General features: G+C 42.0%; 1 protein-coding gene across 2 annotated transcripts in view; it reads right to left on the bottom strand.

The window, feature by feature from the left end:
- ATXN3 (ataxin 3) overlaps positions 1–24493 on the bottom strand; it is a 50386-nt gene that overhangs the window by 10316 nt on the left and 15577 nt on the right. For both annotated transcript variants that reach the window (XM_030802809.1, XM_030802810.1), the window contains 5 exons: positions 20633–20720; positions 14355–14487; positions 13521–13687; positions 12222–12318; positions 2047–2159 (listed from right to left, as the gene is read on the bottom strand). In XM_030802809.1, the coding sequence (XP_030658669.1) occupies positions 2047–2159; positions 12222–12318; positions 13521–13687; positions 14355–14487; positions 20633–20720 (598 nt within the window). The remainder of the gene's footprint in view (positions 1–2046; positions 2160–12221; positions 12319–13520; positions 13688–14354; positions 14488–20632; positions 20721–24493) is intronic.

Here is a 24493-nt window from a genome sequence, read left to right as displayed (position 1 = left end):
TGTGAGCCACCGCACCCGGCCCAGCTCATGTTTCATACAAATGTTGAGGTGTTTTGGCGAATAGAAAAAAGTACCAGTTCATCCCTTTTATTATTCAATTGTTTGGACATACCACAGTTTGTGTATTCATTAACTAAATGAAGGTCTACATTTACACAGTTTGTAATTTTGGGCAATGATGAATAAAGATGCTATAATCTTTTTTTTTTTTTGAGGTGAAGTTTCAGTCTTGTCACCCAGGCTGGAGTTCAATGGCACAATCTTGGCTCACTGCAACTTCTGCCTCCCGAGTTCAAGTGATTCTCCTGCCTCAGCCTCCTGGGATTACAGGTGCCCACCATCACGCCCAGCAAATTTTTGTATTTTTAGTAGAGACAGGGTTTCACTATGTTGGCCAGGCTGGTCTCAAACTCCTAACCTCAGGTGATCCACTGGTGTCGGCCTCCCAAAGTGCCGGGATAACAGGCGTAAGCCACCGTGTCCAGCCGTTTTGTTTTGTTTTGTTTTGTTTGAGACAGAGTCTTGCTCTGTCACCCAGGCTGGAGTAGAGTGGCACAATCTCGGCTCACTGCAACCTCTGCCTCCCAGGTTCACGTGATTCTCCTGCCTCAGCCTCCTGAATAGCTGGGACTACAGGTGCTCGCCATCACGCCTGGCTAATTTTTGTATTTTAAGTAGAGAAGGGGTTTTGCCATGTTGGCCAGGCTGGTCTCGAACTCTTGACCTCAGGTGATCCACCAACCTTAGCCTCCCAAAGTGCTGGGATTACAGGCATGGGCCACCATACCTGGCCAGCTATAAGCATTGGAAAAAAGTTTTTATGTGAAACTAAGTTTTCTTTTCTCTTGGTTATATATACATGATTGGGACTGCTGGATCACATGGCGAAGTATATATTTATCAAAAAAATGCCAAACTGTTTTCCAAAGCTGTACACTTTTACATTCCCATTAACGGTATATGAGTCTCAGCTGCTTGGATCCTTGTCAACACTTGGTATTGTCGGTTTTATTTCTTCATTAAGCCATACCTACAGGGGTGCCGTGGTATCTCATTGTGGTTTTATTGTGCATTTCCCTGTGACTAGTGATGCTGAGTCTTTTCATGTGCTTATTTGTCATCCCTATGTCTTATCTGGTGAAATATCTTTTCAAATCCTTCACCTTTTTATTGAGTTGTTTTCTTATTGTTCAGTTTTAAGAGTTCTTTATATATTTTGCTTATAATTTCTTTGTCAGATACAGTTACTTTTTCTCTCAACTTCTACTACTAATTGGCCAAAGTTTAAGACATATTTAAACCGAGACCTGGAAAGTAACTCTGCGCTTCCCATTGTTATTTAGATTATACTCAAGTATTTTTCATTTTCCAGGTGGTAAAATGTATTATTTTTCACCTACTAATATTCGTGATTTCTGGCCGGGCACGGTGGCTCATGCCTGTAATCCTAGCACTTTGGGAGGCCAAGGCGGGCAGATCACGAGGTCAGGAGATCGAGACCATCCTGGCTAACATGGTGAAACCCCGTCTCTACTAAAAATACAAAAAATTAGCCAGGCAAGGTGGCGGGCGCCTGTAGTCCCAGCTACTCGGGAGGCTGAGGCAGGAGAATGGGAAGCGGAGCTTGCAGTGAGCCGAGATCGCGCCACTGCACTCCAGCCTGGGCAACAGAGCAAGACTCCGTCTCAAAAAAAAAAAAAAAAAAAATTCATGATTTCTAAGGAATTTTTGGAGACTGTACAAATTACTGTGAAGTTTAAATTATTATGTTAAAGTATTCATTAAATGTTCTAGCAATCCTCTCCTGCCTTGGTTTCCCAAAGTGCTGGGATTACAGGTTTGAGCCACCGCATCTAACTTTTTTTTTTTTTTTTTTTGGTAACTGCTGCTTAATCCAGGGAAATTTAGTAGATTACAAATTTACTTAAGAGTCTTAATATGATTAAAGAGGGGATGAAGAATAACGTAAAGCAAAAATCACATGAAGCCCGTATGTCAGATAAAGTGTGAAGGTAGCGAACATGATGAATGGTGAGCAGTCCTTACCTAGATCACTCCCAAGTGCTCCTGAACTGGTGGTTGGCCTTTCACATGGATGTGAACTCTGTCCTGATAGGTCCTCCTGCTGCTGCTGCTGCTGCTGCTGTTGCTGCTGCTGTCTGAAACATTCAAAAGTGAATGTATATTTAAAAAAACAAAACTTAATAAATACACCATGAGAAAAACTATTCATGTGGAAAATACATTGTTCCACAAATCAAAGTAGTCACTGGTATTAAAAGAATGCAAGAGCAGTTAGTCTGATGTAGATTACTTTAAAATATAGAAGTGCTCATCTTAGGAAACCTAGACATAAAATTTAAATTTATCAGACAAATTAAGAGGTAGGTATTTTCATCACAAAATAACCTATCATGGCCGGGCGTGGTGGCTCACACATGTAATCCCAGCACTTTGGGAGGCTGAGGCGGGTGGATGGCTTGAGGTCAGGAGTTTGACACCAGCCTGGCCAACACGGTGAAACCCCATCTCTACTAAAAATACAAAAATTAGCCAGGCGTGGTGGCAGGCACCTGTGATCCCAGCTACTTTGGGAGGCTGAGGCAGGAGAATCACTTGAACCGGGGAGGTAGAGGTTGCAGTGCGCCAAGATCGCGCCACCACACTCCAGCCTGGGCGACAGAGCGAGACTCTGTCTCAAAAAAACAACAAACAAACAAAAAAACCTATCATACAAAAAGATTCACTGGTAGCTATTCTTATGCAAATGAATATTGGTTTATAGACCCTTAATATTGCTGAAAGTCACCAAAATAAGTACCTTTGATCAGATAAAGCATTTCAAACTACCATGTGAGTTAACATAATGTTTCCATGGCTGGCTCATTCTTTTCATTCAGGTCTGAGCTTAAATCTCCCCAGAGATGCCTTTCCTGACCATCCCACCAAAAGTAGCCACCTGAGATTCCCATTATTTAATCACTTCATTTTAATTCTCAGCATAAACTTATCATCATCTGGTGTTCTCTTTATTTCCCTCTTTATGGCGTGTAAGCTAATGAGAGTGCAAATCTTATCTTGTTCATCTATTTCCCCAGTGCTAATTGTGCCGTTACGTAGTAAGCATTCACTGAACACTTGATAAATGAAATAAATGAAAACTACTATTTAACACACATTATCAGATTTTAAGTAATATCGATTGCATTAAGCTCCTCTGTAATTTTTTCAAAAGGAGAAACAATGTAATATAAATCCCCATTTTAAAATGTTTAAACATGATGGTTATGATGTAAATATGTAGGAATATATTCTTGAACTTAGAAAATATACACTGAACTGAGACATAATGGAAAATCATATCTGCATATTATTCCCAAATGGTTCAGAAAGGCCAATAATTGGGGAATCTAGGTGAAGGATATAAGGAGCTCTGTGTACTATTTCTGCTTTTATGTAAATCTGAAATTACAGGTCAGGCATCCTAAATCCGAGAATCGGAAATCCAAATGCTCCAAAATCAGAAACTTTTTGAGCACCAACATGATACTCAAAGGAGGTGCTCAGTGGAACACTTCAGATTTGAGATTTTGGATTTGGAATGCTTAACTGGTTAAGTATAGTACAAATATTCACAAATCCTAAAAAACCCCAAATCTAAAACACTTCTAGTCTTAAGCATTTTGGATAAGGGATACTCAATCTATATTTCATATATGCAAATACAAACACAGAAAACCAAAAACCAAAACTTACAAACAGCTGACAATCTCAGTGAGAAGCCATAGGTTAAAAAAAAAAAAAAGGCCGGGCGCAGTGGCTCACGCTTGTAATCCCAGCACTTCGGGAGGCCGAGGCGGGCGGATCACAAGGTCAGGAGATCGAGACCATAGTGAAACCCCGTCTCTACTAAACATACAAAAAAAAAAAATTAGCCGGGCGTGGTGGCGGGCGCCTGTAGTCCCAGCTACTCGGGAGGCCGAGGCAGGAGAATGGCGTGAACCCGGGAGGCAGAGGTTGCAGTGAGCCGAGATTGCGCCACTGCACTCCAGCCTGGGCGACAGAGCGAGACTCCGTCTCAAAAAAAAAAAAAAGATTGCTTCTCAGTCTTTTGGCTAAGATCAAGTGTTTAAAAAAAAAAAGGTATATAAGAATTTGAAAAGGAACCAGGATTTTTAAACCACCAGCAACAATTATTAATAGAATGGCACATTTTTTAGAGAGTTCCTCTCAATTTTGTGTTTTAAAACTGTGAACAATAAAGAAAGTTCAACTAATGAGAACTGCAATTTCTCCTTGTTGGTCTCTGAGCCAGAATACTGACCTGTGTGTAGGTGTAAGACCTTAGTGTGCATGGCTAATGATGCACATAAGGGCAGTATCCTCCCATTAGCAAATCCTGATGCTGCAACATAGCACAAGAGAGACGGACTAAGTTATGGAGAATTCCTGGCACATCCACTATCACTCCATGCCCTCTTCCCCTCCACTCAAGAAGGTATGTGAGAATGCAAGGTAGTGACAGGTGAGATAGCAATTTTAGAGGAATAGCCTTTATTCTACTTTTAGTTTATGAAAAATGAGAAGTAAATCAATTGTCCACCTTGAAACAACGTAGACACCTTCCAGCTGTGAAGACACTGAGGTGGAACATGTTCAAGTGGCACTCAGCATCCACTCCAACTGTGCCATCAATATTATAGAGGTTACAAAGCTAAAAGCTACATGTCTTAGATTATTTTACAAGTAGGATTCTGTTTATAAATTAAGTGCTCACATGAGCTTTAAAAGGCAGAAATGGGTCAGGCACAGTCGCTTGTGCCTGTAATCCCAGCACTTTGGGAGGCCAAGGCAGGCAGATCACCTGAGGTCAGGAGTTCAAGACCAGCCTGGCCAACATGGCGAAACTGTCTCTACTAAAAATACAAAAATTGTCTGGGCACGGTGGCTCATGCCTGTAATCCCAGCACTTTGGGAGGCCAAGGCGGGCAGATCACAAGGTCAGGAGTTTGAGACCAGCCTGGCCAACATGGTGAAACCCCGTATCTATTAAAAATACAAAAAAATTAGCCAGGTGTGTTGGCGCGCACCTGTAATCCCAGCTACTTAGGAGGCTGAGGCAGAAGAATTTCTTGAACCTGGGAGGCGGAGGTTGTAGTGAGCCCAGATCATGCCACTACACTCCAGCCTGGGTGACAGAGTGAGACTCTGTCTCAAAAACAAACAAACAAACAAACAAAAACAAAAATTAGCCAGGTGTGGTGCTGCACACCTGTAGTCCCAGCTACTCAGGAGGCTGAAGCAGGAGAATTGCTTGAAACTGGGAGGCAGAGGTTGCAATGAGCCAAGATTGCACCACTGCACTCCAGTCTGGGCAACAGAGTGAGACTCCATCTCAAAAAAAAAAAAAAAAAAAAAAAAGGCAGAAATGGGCCAGGCAGGGTGGCTCACGCCTGTAATCACAACACTTTGGGAGGCTGAGGCAGGCGGATCACCTGAGGTCAGGAGTTCAAGACCAGCCTGGCCAACATGGCAAAACTCCACCTCTACTAAAAATAAGAAAATTGGCTGGGTGCAGTGGCGGGTGCCTGTAACCTCAGCTACTCGGGAGGCTGAGGCAGGAGAATTGTTTGAAGCTGGGAGGCGAAGGCTGCAGTGAGCCGAGATCACACTATTGCACTCCAGCTTGGGTGACAGACAAGACTCCATCTCAAAAAATAACATAAAATAAAATAAAATTAAAATAAAATAAAATGAAATAAAATAAATAAAATAAAATAAATAAAATAAAATAAATAAAATAAAATAAAATAAAAATAAAAAAATAAAATAAAATAGGCAGAAATGAGGCCTAGCCACCTCCCTCCACTTTGATTGTTCTCTGGTGGTAAGCAAAGGCATTTGGGAGATGCTTCACTGCTGTTGCAATGGGGGCCAGACTTCATGTTCCCATGTCTAGGCAATTGTGGTGGCAGCTTTCTAAGCCGAGGATCATTGCTATAGCAGTGTGTTCTTAAATTTAATATCCTCATTACCCATTGTTCCAATTGGGGCAGTGGTTACAGCTCTTCCTGCAAGTTGGTTTGTGGTACTCTGGAGGCCTGGCTAAGAGCTGTACCTTCATCCTTTCTTAAGATTATGTAAACCCCTAATTTCTGTATTAAGTACTTTTCTCTTTAAAACATCCCCAGCAGTTTCTGTTTCTCAACACTGTTTGATAAATTATACCATATCACTGAAGTGGTGGCTCAAGTATTAGGCAATCAAACACTCATAGCAATCCATGTCCATGAAGATATTTGTGTCTCTCCTTGTTACAAAACATTTGTAACTACGTTTTTTGTAACAGAAAGAATCTGCATCCATTTCAAAGCCACACCTAGAGAAGACATTAGTAACTGCCAACATGTATGTATGGAATACTTTACAGTTTATAAAATAGTTTCACACACATTGCTCTCGCTCTTATCGCCTAGGTTGTAGTGCAATGGCACAACCTCGGCTCACTGCAACCTCTGCCTCCCAGGTTCAAGTGATTCTCCTGCCTCAGCCTACTGAATAGCTAGGATTACAGGCGCCCGCCACCACACTCGGCTAATTTTTTGTATTTTTAAGAGAAGAGGTTTTGCCATGTTGGCCAGGCTAGTCTCGAACTCCTGACCTCAGATGATTCGCCTGCCTTGGCCTCCGAAAGTGCTGGGATTACAAGCGTGAGCCACAGCGCCCAGACGAAACTAGTTTATTTAATGCATGAAAACTATGATTACTTTATGCATTTATGCAATTACTTTATGATTTTCTTTATGCATGAATACTATGATTACTATATTCAGTATGAAGCTTCAAATACTCAAAAAGGGAAAAGAAAAACTAGAAAATCGTATGAATAACAAATCAGCACCAGGGTCAATTTGGGAAGGGTAAGAGGGAAGAAGGAGTTAGCTTGATAACCTTAGAGCCAAGCTCCCAAATACAGAACCTAGAGAGACAACGAACTACCTAGACTAAGTAATCAGGAATTTTAGTGAAAGGCAAATATTAGCTTCTCAGCTCCTACTAATGAGCTCTATAAGGTTTTGAATGCAAGCCATTGTTAAAAATGAACATCAAGAAGTTAGTTCTTAACTCTTCTCAGCAACATGTGACTATGTAAGATATTCTCAAGCTCTTTCCAAATTCTCACCAGTATTTGCAAAGTCAAGCCAAGAGGCTGAAGCTGGTAACCATCAATGCACACTTTCCTCCTCAATCAATCCTCCTCCAATTAGGAAGGAGGTATATTGATATTTGAACATTTTTGAAAAGGTACAAGGTTGCCTGACCCTGTTTACTAAAAAGCACTAGTTATGGCTGACATTGTGCTTGTTATAACTTACTTAGTCATTATTGGACATTACTGAATTATCTTTACTACTATAAAAAGTTCAGGCCGGGTGCAATGGCTCATGCCTGTAATCCCAGCATGTTGGGAGACCCAGGCTGGCAGATTGCCTGAGGTCAGGAGTTCAAGACCAGTCTGGCCAACATGGTGAAACCCCGTCTCTACTAAAAATACAAAAAAAAAATTAGCCTGACGTGGTGGCATGTGCCTGTAATCCCAGCTACTTGGGAGGCTGAGGCAGGGGAATTGCTTGAACCAGGGAGGTGGAGGTTGCAGGGAGCCAAGATTGTGCCACTGCACTCCAGCCTAGGTGACAAAAGCGAGACCCCATCTCAAAAAAGAAAAAAAAAAAAAAAAAGCTCAATTTGTTGGAAGTTTCATATTTTTAATCCAGTTTTTTAAAAATTTTAAGTAAAAGAGCAGTTTATTTTTATGCTTTAAATATATTTTCCTTTTCTTAGATATACCTGTAAATTTTGTATTATAGTTTCTCTATGATGTATGTCTTTAGACCATTTTATTTTGGCAAAAAAAACTCTGATGGCCGGGCGCGGTGATGCACGCCTGTAATCCCAGAACTTTGGGAGGCCGAGGTAGGAGGACTGCCTGAGCTCAGGAGTTCGAAACCAGCCTGGGCAACATGGTGAAACCCCATGTCTACAAAAAACACAAAAATTAGCTGGGCGTGGTGGCACTTGCCTGTAATCCCAGCTACTTAGGAGGCTGAGGCAGAAGAATCGCTTAAACTCAGGAGGCGGAGGTTGCAGTGAGCCGAGATCACGCCATTACACTCCAGCCTGGGTGACAGAGTGAGATATCGTCTCAAAAAAACAAAAAAAAAAGTCTGAAATAAACATAGTGAAAGTATCACATGGGAATTATTCTGGAAAGCAATTTAGAAATCTGTACCAAGGCTTTAAAAATGTTCATATCCTTTAACCCAATAATCTGACATCCTCAGAAAAAACAGAAGAAATGATAAGACGTTTGAGGCACAGAGGCAATATAAGAATTGTTCATTGCAATATTAATTATAATAGCAGAATTCAAAAGGCTCACATATAAATTATGCCACACCCCTTCATTTTATGAAATATCATGCAGTCTGTTACAAAGATTATTTACTGTCATAGGAAATGAGTACAACACTTACAAGGTAAGTGTGTATATGTCACAGAAAGAGAATATGCCAAAATACTAATATCAGTTACTGAAGGAGGTGAGAGTATGCTTTCTTTTTTTTTTTTTGAGACAGAGCTTCGCTCTGTCACTCAGACTGGAGTGCAGTGGTGTGATCTCTGCTCACTTCAAGCTCTGCCTCCCGGGTTCACGCCATTCTCCTGCCTCAGCCTCCGGAGTATCTGGGACTACAGGTGCCTGCCACCACACCCAGCTAATTTTTTTTGTATTTTTTAGTAGAGACGGGGTTTCACTGCATTAGCCAGGATGGTCTCCATCTCCTGACTTCGTAATCTGCCTGCCTCGGCCTCCCAAAGTGCTGGGATTGCAGGCGTGAGCCACCGCGCCCCCCTTTTTTTTCTTTTTGAGACAGTCTTGCTCTGTCACCCAGGATAGAGTGCAGTGGCACAATCTCGGCTCACTGCAACCTCCACCTCTGGGTTCAAACGATTCTCCTGCCTCAGCCTCCAAAGTAGCTGCGATTACAGGTGTGCACCACCATGCCCAACTAATTTTTTTGTATTTTTAGTAGAGACAGGCTTTCACCATGTTGGCCAGGCTGGTCTTGAACTCATGGCCTCAAGTGATCTGCCTGCCTCAGCCTCCCAACGTGCTGGGATTACAGACATGAGCCACTACGCCTGGCCATGTATGCTTTAATTTTGATATTTCTTTTTCTTTTTTGAGGCCGAGTTTCACTCTGTCACCCAGGCTGGAGTGCAGTGGGGTGATCTCAGTTCACTGCAACCTCTACCTCCCAGGTTCAAGCGACTCTCCTGTCTCAGCCTCCTGAGTAGCTGGGATTACAGGTGCCCATCATCGTGCCCGGCTAATTTTTGTATTTTTAGTGGAGACAGGGTTTCGCCATGTTGGCCAGGCTGGTCTTGTACTCCTGACTCTCCTGACCTCAGGTGATCCGCCCACCTCAACCTTCCAAAGTGCAGGGAATAGAGGCGTGAGCCACCGTGCCCGGCCAATTTTGATATTTCTCAAAATAAAATTTTTAGAATGTTAGTTTTTCCAATTAAGAAGATTTAAGTTATTTTTTATTATCTATTTATTTATTTGAGATGGAGTTTCACTCTTTTTGCCCAGGCTAGAGTGCAATGGCACGATCTCGGCTCACCGCAACCTCTGCCTCCCGGGTTCAAGCGATTGTCCTGCCTCAGCCTCTCAAGTAGCTGGGATTACAGGCATGCACCACCACGCCCGGTTAATTTTTTGTATTTTTAGTAGAGATAGGGTTTCTCCATGTTGGTCAGGCTGGACTTGAACTCCTGACCGCAGGTGATCCACCCGCCTCAGCCTCCCAAAGTGCTGGGATTACAGGTGTGAGCCACTGCACCTGGCCTTAGATTTATTTTTTACATTAACTAGATAATTGATGGTATAGAATTACAATTAATTATTATTATGATTATTTTATGACAATAGCATTTAACTATGTTAAAAATAAATCTCATATATTTCAGAGACACATATTAAAATGGTTATAGGATAATATGATGATTGAGATTTGTTACAAAATAATCCAAACTTGCAGGCGGGACAGTGGAAAGAATGGGAGATGGGAGTATTATAGAACGAGATTGGGCCAGGCGCAGTGGCTCATGCCTGTAATCCCAGCACTTTGGGTGGCCAAAGCAGGTGGATCACTTGAGGTCAGGAGTTTAAGACCAGCCTGGGCAACATGGTGAAACCCCGTGTCTACTAAAAATACAAGAATTAGCCAGGCATGGTGGTGTGCACCTGTAATCCCAGCTACTTAGGAGGCTGAAGTGGGAGAATCACTTGAACCCAGGAGGCAGAGGTTGCAGTGAGCAGAAATTGTGCCATTGCACTCCAGCCTGGGCAACAGAGCAAGACTCCAACTCAAAAAAAAAAAAAAAAAAAAAAAAAAAAAAAAGCAAGATTGGCCGTGTGCTAGTATTTGTTGAATCTGGGTGATAAACAGGAGTATGCTGGTTTTTCTACTTTTGTATAAATTTGGAGTTTATTATAATAAAAAAGTTAATTTTGAAACTTAAAAGTAAAAAGCACTAATAAGCACTACTTTGAAATTTAACACATATTTAGCCATTAATCTATGCTGAATAAAGACTAGAAATATCTCACATTAAGAGGATGTCAGCTGATCAGAATTTTCCTTCATCTACTTCTGAGTTGTGACTTAAAAACAAAACAGAAAAAAAGGTAAATATTTTCTGCATTATACCATCAAATGTAAAATGAGCCAATATTTTTAGGTGCTGCTAATATACTGTCAATTATGACTGTAAGGTGCTTCTCAATTTCAGAGACACTGAAATGTGAAACTATGTGCATCTCAGAATGGAAGAAATACAGCAAATAGTAAGTCAGATTCAGCTATGAGTCTGTTTTCTGACCTAGGATCAGTGGGTCTGATTATTTATCTTGTAATCTTTAACATGAAGTTTTCTTTTTCTTTTTTTTTTTGAGACGAAGTCTTGCTCTTGTCCCCCAGGCTGGAGTGCAATGGCACAATCTCAGCTCACTGCAACTTCTGCCTCCCAGATTCAAGCGATTCTCCTGTCTCAGCCTCCCAAGTAGCTGGGATTACAGGCACCCACCACCATGCCCAGCTAATTTTTGTATTTTTAGTAGAGATGAGGTTTCACCATGTTGGTCAGGCTGGTCTTGAACTCCTGACCTCAGGTGATCCACCCACCTTGGCCTCCCAAAATGGTGGGATTACAGACGTAAGCCACCGTGCCCAGACTTTTATTTTTCTTTTAAAAAAAAGTGGGGGACAAAAGTCTGAATGATAGTTACTTGAAAAGAATGTATTTTCACATGGTGGAATTCCTATTTAGCAAGCACTTACAAGGCTGGGCACAAGGTAAGGTTTTAGGAGTTGATCCAGATTTATGGTTTGCATCCATTCGCCTGATGCTAACAGGCCTACAGGACTGCCTGAAGCGGCCATGAGCAGATAAATGAACTACCACGTCTATTTGGGAATGTGCTCCCATACCTCCAAAGCTGTTTTTCTTACTGATTGGTAAAGGAATTTTGCAGGGTTAATCAGGTAAGCAAGAAGCACATCCAAAGGATCAATAGGCATTCTTCTTGCCTTGTCCTAATTTCATTTTTCTTCTAATAAATGAAATTGTATAAGGTTTCCTTCACTCAGTTTCAAAAATTTATCCAGTATTGGGGCAAGGTTTGTTTCATGTTATTTGCTGTAAATTCTTATTTTTATTTATATATACATACATATATTTTTGGAGATGGAGTCTCACTCTGTCACCTAGTCTGGAGGGCAGTGGTGCGATCTTGGCTCACTGCGACCTCCACGTCCCGGGTTCAAGCAATTCTCCTGGCTCAGCCTCCCAAGCAGCTGGGACTACAGGCGCATGCTGCCATGCGCAGCTAATTCTTTTGTATTTTTAGTAGAGACGGGGTTTCACTGTGTTGCCCGGGCTGGTCTCGAACTCCTGACCTCAGGCAATCCACCTGCCTTGGCCTCCCGAAGTGCTAGCATCACAGGTGTAAGCCACCGTTCCTGTCCTATTTGCTGTAAATTTTTAAAAAATACATTCAAATATTCATAGGATTCAGGCAGTAACCATTTACAAACAGACAAAATAGCCAAAGCAAATATTAAACATGCTACTTTAATTTGTACCAACTACTTTACTTTTCAAAGTAGGCTTCTCGTCTCTTCCGAAGCTCTTCCGAAGTAAGATTTGTACCTGATGTCTGTGGAATATCTTGAGATATATTTCTGGAACTACCTGAAAACAAAACACAACAGAACAAAAACCAATCACTGTATTTACCAATTCAAGCAACAATATGTTTGTTTATACTCATTTGAGTAAGCCTTTAAAACGTTTTTTCTTTAAGAATATTCTACTCTTCTGGCTGGGTGTGGTGGCTCACACATGTAATCCCAGCACTTTGGGAGGCCAAGGCAGGTGGATCACCTGAGGTCAGGAGTTCAAGACCAGCCTGGCCAAAAGGGCAAAACCCTATCTCTACTAAAAGTACAAAAAACTAGCTGGGTGTGGTGGTAGGCACCTGTAGTCCCAGCTACTCAGGAGGCTGAGGCAGGAGAATCGCTCGAACCTGGGAGGCAGGAGTTGCAGTGAGCCAAGATCATTGCACTCCAGGCTGGGCGACAGTGAGACTCTGACTCAAAAAAAAAAAGAAAAAGAAAGAAATCTAAAGCTGATTTCTGTCCCTGCTAATCCAGCAGGACTCTATTAATCAAAAATGGGATTGCACACCATATGGAGTACTCAGAGGCGTGCCTAGAGGCAAGAAAAGTTCAGGATAAAAATAATCTTCCCATTAATGGAATTTCAATCTTATTTAGATATCTAAGGAAATCAACTGATAATTTCATTAGAAAGTAGAAGCAAATACATATGAGTTAGAGAAAAATAAAACAAAAAACCTACTTCAAACTTTTAATTAAGCTACTTTGAGCTATGTCTTAACATTTTTTCTTTGCCTAGATTGTCTAGGTGATATGTTTTTGCTTTTCTCTATTGATAGTTTATATCACTAAAAAACTGGGCCCACCAAAGTGGGCTTATGGTTTAAGTTGCATAGCCAATAAATGTTGGGTTTTTGTAAAATCAGTTTATATTCCCTGTCCAGGCCCTTCCATAGTGTCTAATGGCACACATTTATGAAACAGCTGATTTGGGTAAGAGTCAACTGATACCCCCAAAGATTAACACAATTTACTATTGTGTTAGTACAGTGTTGAAACCAAATAAAATAACCAGGAGTAAAAATATAACTACTCCTAATAAAATATAGGTTGTAAAAAGTGATTTCCATTATAAGAAATCTAAAGGGAAAGCCCATTATATAGCTATTGCTTCTGCAGTAATTGTCAAAACACTTCTAAGAGTACATTAACTTCCAGGAAACCTAAGAATAATTGGAATCAATTCTTCAGCAACACACATCAGAATGTCTTTACCTTGCATACTTAGCTGAATAGCCCTGCGGAGATCTGCTTCCTCATCTTCCATGTCAATTTCTTGGCGACTTAGTGCCAGAGCCCTCTGCAAATCCTCCTCGTCTTCGTCTAACATTCCTGAGCCATCATTTGTTTCTAACACTCGTTCCAGGTCTGTTTTATGGACTCTAAAGAACAAAAGCACTGGTAATAACTGCAACCAATCTTCTATTTTAGACATAACATAAAGGCATTTGTAATGTAAAGGCTTTACGTAAGTCAAAACTTAAAACATTTTCTGGCAAATAAGCTCTAGTAATATAATGATTGTGTTGTAATTTGAATCCAGCTAAGTTTTTTTTTTCCATTTCTTTTTCTTTTTTCTTTTTTTTTTTTTTTTTTTTGAGACAGGGTCTGACTCTCTTGCCCAGGCTGGAGTGCGGTGATGTGATTATGGCTCACTGTAGTCCCCAGTTTCAGGTGATCCTTCTTCCTCTGCCTCCCAAGTAGCTGGGACTATAGGCATGCACCACCATATCTGGCTAATTTTTGTACTATTTATAGAGATGAGGTTTTGCCATGTTGCCCAGGCTGGTCTCGAGCTCCTGGGTTGAAGCAATCAGCCTGCCTCAGCCTCCCAAAGTGCTAGGAATATACCATACCAGCTAACTAAGTTAATATATTTAAGTATTTCAAAGAGTTGATTCAAGTTTAAACTAATAAACTTCACTAAAATATAAGGTCCAAAATAGAGTCACCAACAACACAAGGACCACATATTCAATCTAAGCATGAAAATTTAATTCTCGTAATGAAATACTATCATATATTCCATACTGCAGGCCTCGTTTTTACCTTTGCTCTTTTAGTTGTGCTAATTCTTCTCCAATAAGTTTTGGTCGATGCATCTGTTGGACCCTAATCATCTGCAGGAGTTGGTCAGCTTCACAATCTGGCAGATCACCCTTAACAACAAATATAGAATAACCTAAAAAAAAAAAAGGCAAAAATCAACCTAAACAGCTAGTAAACAGATTCAAAATTGATGTAAAACGCTAGTAGATAAAAAGGCAGCAAAGAACACTGGAAAAAATACAAGCTGAGGATTCAGAAAGACTTTAGTCCAAATAATGATTCTGCTACTTACTAGTAAAGTCATCTAGGATAAGTTACTTAAAGTCTCTGAGCCTCACTTTCTCCATTGTAAGACTGGAAGAGCCGTCTCATTGAGTGACTGTGAGAAGTAAATATGTCTGCAAAGGGCCCTACTAATATAGTACTTGACTGAGCAGGCTACTCACTTACTGTTGTCAGAGGTAGAGTAAAGGAGTGGGTAAGAGCAACTGATTTAGAATCAGACTGCCTGCATCTGATCCCAGTTCTCCCACTTCCTAGCTGCATTTGTCTTGGTTTCTACTGTTAAACACATGATACTAGTACCTTCCTGTGATGGTTAATATCAACTTGATTAGATTGAAGGCTACAAATTATTGTTTCTGGGTGTGTCTGTGAGGGTGTTGCCAAAGGAGATTAACATTTAAGCCAGTGAACTGGGAGAGGCAGACCCACCCTCAAACTGGGTGGTCACCATCTAATCAGCTGCCAGCTCGGCTAGAATAAAGCAGGCAGAAATAAGAGTGTGGAATGGCCGGGCGCAGTGGCTCACGCTTGTAATCCCAGCACTTTGGGAGGCCGAGGCGGGCAGATCACGAGGTCAGGAGATCGAGACCACGGTGAAACCCCGTCTCTACTAAAAATACAAAAAATTAGCCGGTCGTGGTGGCGGGCGCCTGTAGTCCCAGCTACTCGGAGAGGCTGAGGCAGGAGAATGGCGTGAACCCAGGAGGCGGAGCTTGCAGTGAGCCAAGATTGAGCCACTGCACTCCAGCCTGGGTGAAAAAGCGAGACTCCGTCTCAAAAAAAAAAAAAAAAAACAAATAAGAGTGTGGAAGTACTACACTTGCTGAGCCTTCATCTTTCTCCCATGCTGGATGCTTCCTGCCCTCAAACATCAGACTCCAAGTTCTTCATCTTTTGGACTCTTGAACTTACACCAGTGGTTTGCCAGGGGCTCTTGGGCCTTTTGCCACAGACTGAAGGCTGCACTGTCAGCTTCCCTACTTTTGAGGTTTTGGGACTTGGACTGGCTTCCTCGTTCCTCAGCTTGCAGACAGCCTATTGTGGGACTTCACCTTGTGATCATATGAGTCAATACTCCTTAATACATTACCCTTCATATATACATCTATCTTATTAGTTCTGTCCCTCTAGAGAACCCTAATACACTTACTCACAGGGCTGCTGTGAGGACACAGATAATGTGTGCAATAACTAGTAACATGGCTAAAACTAATCATCTGTGGAAAGAGCTACCCCCACCCTGACCCGCACGTGTACACCCCTTGTAACTAAAAACAGGGGCTGGGAAGCCAAATACCTAAAAGCTACTTAAGGTGTCAAACGTGTGGTTTGCATCCCAAAAGAATTACATTAGTTTAGTGTGACTGTGTATAAATATGATTCCAGAAATCCAGGGTTTCCCCAAGCTAGATGCTACACACAAAAACCAAGGATGGGCTATACCTAAAACAATCTAATTGATTTAAATTTTTCTATCATTAATTTTTTTTTTTTTTTTTAATTTGAGATGGAGTCTCACTGTCACCCAGGCTGGAGTGCAGTGGTGCAATCTTAGCTCACTGCAACCTCTGCCTCCCAGGAGGTTCAAGCGATTCTCCTGCCTCAGCCTCCTGAGTAGCTGGGATTACAGGCACCCGCCACCATGCCTGGTTAATGTTTGTATTTTTAGGAGAGGCAGGGTTTCACCATGTTGGCCGGGCTGGTCTCGAACTCCTGACCTCAGGTGATCTGCCCACCTCAGCCTCCCAAAGTGCTGGGATTACAGGTGTGAGCCACCGCACCTGGCACATTTTTCTTAAACTTTGGTGTTTGTTATTGGATATCCTTTGTTGGCATTAACACATAATGGGACAAAGATTATAAGAACTATTAATGGAAAACCTCAAAATAGTACATTGAACATTTTTTATGAGGACAACTATATTCAGAGTTTAGACGGTTTAATGTGTTTTCTGCCAGTAAAATTGTTTCTGTATTGTACAATAAATACGCCAGCTCACCATGGTATTCTATGAAGAGTGTCTGAAGAATGGATACTCTGCCCTGTTCAGGGGCCACGGTAAAGATCTTGGGTTTTATTCAAGATTTCAGATATTACTATTTTTTTTTTTTTTTTTTTTTTTTGAGAGTCTCGTTCTGTCACCCAGGCTGGAGTGCAGTGGTGTGATCTTGGCTCACTGTAATCTCTGCCTCCCGGGTTCAAGTGATTCTCCTATCTCAGCCTCCCGAGTAGCTGGGACTACAGGTGCACAACACCACGCCCAGTTAATTTTTCTATTTTTTGGTAGAGACAAGGTTTCACCATGTTGGCCAGGCTGGTCTCAAACTCCTGACCTCAAAGTGATCTGCCCCCTCATCCTCCCAAAGTGCTGGGATTGCAGGCATGAGCCACCACGCCCGGCCTAAGACTTCAGATTTTATTCTAAGTGCGCTGGGAAGCCACTGAAGGACAAAGAGTAAGGGTGGGACATAACAGGCCTTACACTGGTTAAAAAGCACTCTGAGCTGCTCTATCAGTATAATATATAGGAACCAGAGTACAAGAAGAGTCACCCTTATGGAAATGGAAAACCTGATGGATAGCATGGATAGAGAGAAAAAAAATAAGTCTTTCATAGACATGTTCAGTTTGAAATGCTTTTTGGACTTCCAAGTGGAGATGCCAAAGCTAGGAGTTAGTCAAAGCTAGGTGTTCAGGATAGATGTCAAGACTGAAGATAAAAGTTTGGTAATTATTGACATATGGATCTTATTTAGAGATGATATTTAAGATCCATGAAAGGAATCTCAAAAGTGCAGGTAACGAGTTAGGAAAACCACAGCACGGTGGGCTGGAGGCCAAAGGCAGACAGGGTTTCTAAGAAGCGATATCATCAGGAACCAAGGTTTTAAATATAAAAGAAAAAAGATACAAGTATCTAAAATCAAAGAATTAAAAACCCTATATTCCTAAATGTGAATTCACAATAACTACATAACAAACCCAGTAGCAATAAGCATGCCAGCACTCAAATTGTGATCTCCAAATACCATTACTAAAAGATGGCTAGGCACGGTGACTCACGCCTATAATCCCAGCACTTTGGGAGGCTGAGGCAGGTGGATCACTTGAGGCCAGGAATTCGAGACCAACCTGGCCAATATGGTGAAACCCTGTCTCTACTAAAACTACAAAAAAAAAATTTTAGCCAGGGCCAGGCGCAGTAGCTCATGCCTGTAATCCCAGCACTTTAGGAGGCTGAGGTGGGCAGATCACCTGAGGTCAGGAGTTGGCGACCAGCCTAACCAACATGGAGAAACCCCTTCCGTCTCTACTAAAAATACAAAATTAGCCAGGCATAGTGGCACATGCCTGTAAATCCAGCTACTCGGGAGGCTGAGGCAAGAGAATCGCTTGAACCGGGGAGGCAGAAGTTGTGGTGAGCCGAGATCACGCCATTGCACTCCAGCCTGAGCAACAAGAGGGAAACTCCATCTAAAAAAAAAAAAAAAAAATTAGCCGGTCGTGGCGATGCACGCCTGTAATCCCAGCTACTCGGGAGGTTGAGGCAGGACAATTGCTTGAACCCAGGAGGCGGAGTTCAAGAAAAGGAGAAGGCACACTAGAGACAATCCTAAGGAAAAAATAAAAATGGGGAGGCAGCTGGAGTTCCATGGAATTAAGAGAGGATTTTTATTTTTAATCAATGGAAATAAAAAGCTTATTTTTCTGCTTATAGGACTATTACAAAAAAAAGGGTGGGGGGGAACTGATTATATAAGAGAGTGGAGAGATGAAAGCAGGAACATCTTGAGTAGGTGAGAGGAGCTGTAGGTGAGAGGAGCTGGGATCCAGCCCACAAGTGAGGGACTGGTCTTGATTAGAGGTAGGGGACCATTCATCTATTTTAATAGGCTCAAAGCACAGGTGAAGATATAAGCAAATTGATAAATTTGCTGGTAGAAAGATAAGAACATAATTTTATTTTAATTTTTTTTTTTTGAGAAGGAGTCTCACTCTTTCACCCAGGCCGGACTGCAGTGGCGTGATCTCGGCTCACCGCAGGCTCCGCCCCCCAGGGTTGACGCCATTCTCCTGCCTCAGCCTCCCGCGTAGCTGGGACTACAGGCGCCCGCCACGTCGCCCGGCTAATTTTTTGTATTTTTAATAGAGACAGGGTTTCACCGTGTTAGCCAGGATGGTCTCGATCTCCTGACCTCGTGATCCGCCTGCCTCGGCCTCCCAAAGTGCTAGGATTACAGGCGTGAGCCACCGTGCTCGGCCAAGAACATAATTTTAATTGCTTCTATGTTCTCAGTAGAATGTAACGAAAAGCCATAAGGAAGGTGTGTAAGGGAGAGGAAAGTGGTTAAAGGTTTAAAGACATAAGCTGTGAAATTAGTCACCTTGGAGGGTGGCACATTATTTTTTATAAACATCTTGGAGAGTGGTACATGATTTTTTATAAACATCTTGGAGGGTGGTACATAGATTTACTAAGAAAACATAGTAGAAATATCAGGCAGCACTAAAGGCTCATCTGAATTTTGTGATTATAATAAATTTAAAGTAAAACCTTAGCTAGGTTTGGTAGCACAAGCCTGTAGTCCCAGCTACTCAACAGGCTGAGGCAAGAGGATCACTTGAGCCCAGGAGTTTGGGGCTGCAATGAGCTGTGGTTATGCTGCTGCACTCCAGCCTGGGCTTCAGAGAGAGGCCTAGTCACTTTGATAGACAGATGGATGGGTGAATGGATGGACAGATCATTTAAGAAAAAGTAAAACCAATCATCATGTTTTATGTTATTCTTTAGCCACGTCCAGCTACTCTGGTACAGGAATGGACAAGGCCAAGATTTGGTTTTAACCAGGGGTGAGATTTTTGTCATTCAAGTATGATGGAAGGAGAGAGGGGAAACAAGTTGAAGAATGCAATGGAGTGATTACAATGATGGATTACAGAAAATAAGCAGTAGAAGAAAGGAAGAATGCATATAAAGGAAATGCTTGGGCCCCACAGTAGGGTTTAAAGAATGGCTGGAATAAAAAAAACAGACACAACATGGTTTAAAGATAGGAGGTGGTAGTTAAAGAGTAATATGCTTGCAATTGAGACTTGACAGTGGTTATGATTATTGGTAATAGCTGAGCAAGAGTAAGTGATTTTGAAACTAAGAAGCAGGTAGTGGGTTGATTAGATTGACTAATGATACAGAAATAATTAAGAATGATAAAAGTAGTTGAAGTAGAGAAAAAGACAAGTCAGATCCTAAAATCACTGATGAAAAGAGACTTGTGGATGAGTGCAAAAGGGCAAGGGACAGTTTAATCTAGGGGCATGTATTTCTTTTTTTTTCTTTTCTTTTTTTTTTTTTTTGAGACGGAGTCTCGCTCTGTCGCCCAGGCTGGAGGGCAGTGGCGCGATCTCAGCTCACTGCAAGCTCTGCCTCCTGGGTTCACGCCATTCTCCTGCCTCAGCCTCCCGAGTAGCTGGGACTACAGGCGTCCGCCACCACACCTGGCTAATTTTTTGTTATTTTTAGTAGAGACAGGGTTTCACCGTGTTAGCCAGGATGGTCTCAGTCTCCTGACATCATGATCCGCCTGCCTCGGCCTCCCAAAGTGCTGGGATTATGTGAGCCACCGCGCCCAGCCCTTAGGGGCATGTATTTCAAAGAAACTGGAGTTTATAAGGAAGAAAAGTGGCCTAGAAGAGGCAAAGAAGAAAAATATCTATCCCTCCTCTCAGCCGTGTGACATGTGATGTATAAAAGAAAAAGCCATTACTTAGAAGGGCTGCAAAGAAAGCATCCTCAGAAGAAGGAGGGCCAGGTGTTGGTGACAACTCTAACTGAACAGCGTCACCCAAATCACAGCCTATCACACCACATCAAAACTAAAGATTGTTTCACTGCCACTGCCAGAAAAACAGTTTTATCACACTGTCATCTAATGTGCCTGTTTATTTAACTACTTCGAAAGATAACATTACAAAATTTCCAGCCTTTACTTACCTTCCTGTTGTAATTGAGCCAAGAAAAGTGCAAGATATGTATCTGATATTAATTCTGGACCCGTCAAGAGAGAATTCAAGTTAAACCACTGGAAAAAAATTGTCAATATTTAAGTTAGTGTATACTATAGCTAATAAGGAAGTTTCACATGTTAAGAATAGATACAACACATCAAAGCTTAGTAAGATTGTTTAAACCCTGGAAATATTTCAAGTTGAGCTCTTTGACTGAATAATATGATCTTAAAAACTACAAGAGAATACTGCAGATTTATCACTATTAAACACTTTTTTTTTTTTTTTTTTGAGAAGAGTCTCACTCTGTCACCCAGGCTGGAGTGCAGTGGCATGATCTCGGATCACTGCAACTTCTGCCTCCCAGGTTCAAGCGATTCTCCTGTCTCAGCCTCCCAAGTAGCTGGGACTACAGGCATCCGCCACCACACCCAGCTAATTTTTGTATTTTTAGTTAGAGACAGCACATTTGCCACACTGGCCAGGCTGGTCTCAAACTCCTGACCTAAAATGATCTGCCTGCCTCGGCCTCCCAAAGTTCTGGGATTACAAACGTGAGCCACTGCACCCGGCCTCTGTTAAATACTCTTTTTTTTTTTTTTTTTTTTTTGAGACAGAGTCTCGCTCTGTCACCCAGGCTGGAGTGCAGTGGTGCGATCTCGGCTCACTGCAAGCTGCACCTCCCGGGTTCACGCCATCCTCCTGCCTCAGCCTCCCGAGTAGCTGGGACTACAGGTGCACACCGCCACACCCAGCTATTTTTTTGTATTTTTAGTAGAGGCGCGGTTTCACCGTGTTAGCCAAGATGGTCTTGATCTCCTGACGTTGTGATCCACCCAACTCGGCCTCCCAAAGTGCTGGGATTACAGGCGTGAGCCACCGCGCCCGGCCCTGTTAAATACTTTTTTAAAAACAACAGTTTGCTTTAAACTATAAACATTAAACCCTCCCAAAAGAATAAAAATGGATAGTCAGTAGTTTAAATGTCTTTTTTTTTTTTTTTTTTTTGTATTTTTAGTAGAGACGAGGTTTCACCGTGGTCTCTATCTCCTGACCTCGTGATCCGCCCACCTCGGCCTCCCAAAGTGCTGGGATTACAAGCGTGAGCCACCGCGCCCAGCCTAAATGTCTTTATTAATAGCTATAATTAAATCTTTTTTCAAAGTATCAGTCCAATATAACTCCAATCATGTCTATCATACTGATGGGAGGAAAAATGACAACTACACAAAGTTTTCCCATTACCGATAATTTTTGTCAAAAGATTCCAATTGTGAGAAAGTCAGAAGTTCCAGGAAGAGAATTTATAATTACCAACTCAGTTTTTAAAAATCACTAAATTAGCTGGGCATGCAGCTCCTGCCTATAATCCGAGCACTTTGGGAGGCTAAGGTGGGAGGATTGCTTGAGCCCAGGAATTTGAGACCAGCCTGGGCAACATAGTGAGATCCTGTCTCTATAATTTAAAAATGTTTTTAGAAAGCACTATCATATATAACATATAAACACTTTTTTTTTAAAGAGATGCTCGGCCGGGCGCGGTGGCTCACGCTTGTAATCCCAGCACTTTGGGAGGCCGAGGAGGGCGGATCACGAGGTCAGAAGATCGAGACCACGGTGAAACCCCGTCTCTACTGAAAATACAAAAAAATTAGCCGGGCGTGGTGGCGGGCGCCTGTAGTCCCAGCTACTCAGAGAGGCTGAGGCAGGAGAATGGTGTGAACCCGGGAGGCGGAGCTTGCAGTGAGCCGAGATCGCGCCACTGCACTCCAGCCTGGGTGACAGAGTGAGACTCCATCTCAAAAAAAAATAAAAATTAAAAAAAAATAAAGAGATGCTCATCTAGTCTGGAGTGCAGAGGTGCAATCACAGCTCACTGCAGCCTCGAATGCCTGGGCTTAAGTGATTCTCTCACTTCATCCTCCCAAGCAGCTGGGACTACAGGTGTACACCAAGATGCCTGATGAATTTTCTAATTTTTTTTGTAGAGATGGGGTCTCACACTATGTTGCCCAGGCTGGTCTCAAACTCCTGGCCTCAAGACATCCTCCCACCTCAGCCTCCCTATGTGCTGGAATTACAGGTGTTAGCCACTGCACTCGGCCCTAATTAACATCATTTATCACTACCACATAGTAATCCTAATTTAACCCACAAGATACAAAAAGTTTCTAAAGTTACAATCAATATCATGATCAACTACTTTTCCTGGATTTTGACAATGTTAATACTTTTTCTGGCCTTCTTTTTCATTATACAGGAACCTCGAGAGACAGAAAGAGTCTCTAGTGAAAAATATAGTTTTAAACAAAAATATAAATTAGAACCAAAGAAAATAAACCAAAATTTGACATCTTCTGTATTTGTCAAAGATAACGTAATTCAAAATGTGAAAATTCAATTTTGAAGAACTAAATTTTTTTAAATCTCTCAAAATAATAAGATAGACATTTATTTGCAAATTAACACAACCTTAAAAATTCAGTGCTTACTTTATACAAAAAAAGTAAAACATACTGGATCATAATTTTTAAAAACACATAAATAAAACCCAGAGGTGAAATAATCTCAGCAGTACGCTACCCTGGTTTTTACCTAGAGGTGATTCCCACTCGCATCAGCCTCTACTGCTGTAAGCTGCCTTTTTTTTTCTTTTTTTGGTAGAGACAAGGTGTCACTGTGTTGGGCCAGGATGGTCTCAAGCTCCTGGCCTCAGTGATCTCCCTGCCTCAGCCTCCCAAAGTGCTGGGATTACAGGTGTGAACCACTGCACCCAGCTAGCTTCCACTGTAAGCTTCTAGATTACACCCCTTAACTTGCTCTTGGCTCCTCAGGAAGAACTTTAAGAAAGAACCAACTTAGGGCTCGGCGTGGTGGCTCACGCCTGTAACCCCAGCACTTTGAGAGGCAGAGATGGATGGATCACCTGAGGTCAGGAGTTCAAGACCAGCCTGACCAACATGGTGAAAGCCCGTCTCTACTAACAACACAAAAATTAGCTGGGTGTGGTGGCGCGTGGCTGTAGTCCCAGCTATTAGGGAGGCTGAGACAAGAGAATTGCTTGAACCCAGGTGGTGGAGGTTGCAGTGAGCCAAGATCCCACCACTGCAATACAGCCTGGGCGATAGAGCAAGAATCCGTCTCAAAAAAAAAAAAAAAAAAAAAAAAAGACAGAAAGAAAGAACCAACTTAGGATGAAGCTAAGTAGGTGACTTTTCCCAAATTTGATTTGGGTGCCTTAAAAGATAACAATAGGGTTTTTGTTTTTGAATTATCTCTTACAGATTTAATTCAATATATTTTCTTGCCTTATATCTTTTTTGGCTTTTATTTACATTAAAAAAAAACAGCTTTATTGGGGTATAAGTGACATATAATAAACTGTACATATTTAAAGTGTATAATTTGAAACTTTTTTTTAAGACAGGATCTCCTTCTGTCACCCAAGCTGGAGTGCAGTAGCATGATCACGATTCACTGCAGGCTTGACCTCTGGGCTCCCTCCTCAGCCTCCCTAGCACCTGGGACTACAGCCATGCATCACCATGACTAGCCAATTTTTTTTTTTTTTTCATTTTTTTTTAGAGATGGGGTCTTGTGCCATTGCCCAGGCTGGTCCTGAGCTCCTTGAGCTCAAGCAATCCTCCTGCCTTGGCCTCCAAAAGTGCTGGGATTATAGACATGAGCCACTGCATTTGGCCTCCGAAATGTTTTGACATTTGTATACTGTACTCCCATGAAACCATTACTACAACCAAGATAGTGAACACATTCATCACTGCCACGTTTTCCGTGCCTCTCTGTAACCCTCCCCTCTCACTCCTCTGTAGCCTTCTCGTCCCCCAGG

The sequence above is a fragment of the Nomascus leucogenys genome, chromosome 22a, assembly GCF_006542625.1.
Source record: "Nomascus leucogenys isolate Asia chromosome 22a, Asia_NLE_v1, whole genome shotgun sequence".
Lineage (NCBI taxonomy): Eukaryota > Metazoa > Chordata > Mammalia > Primates > Hylobatidae > Nomascus > Nomascus leucogenys.
Note: the sequence above shows the minus strand (reverse complement) of the source record. Positions and strands in the feature narration are given on the sequence as shown.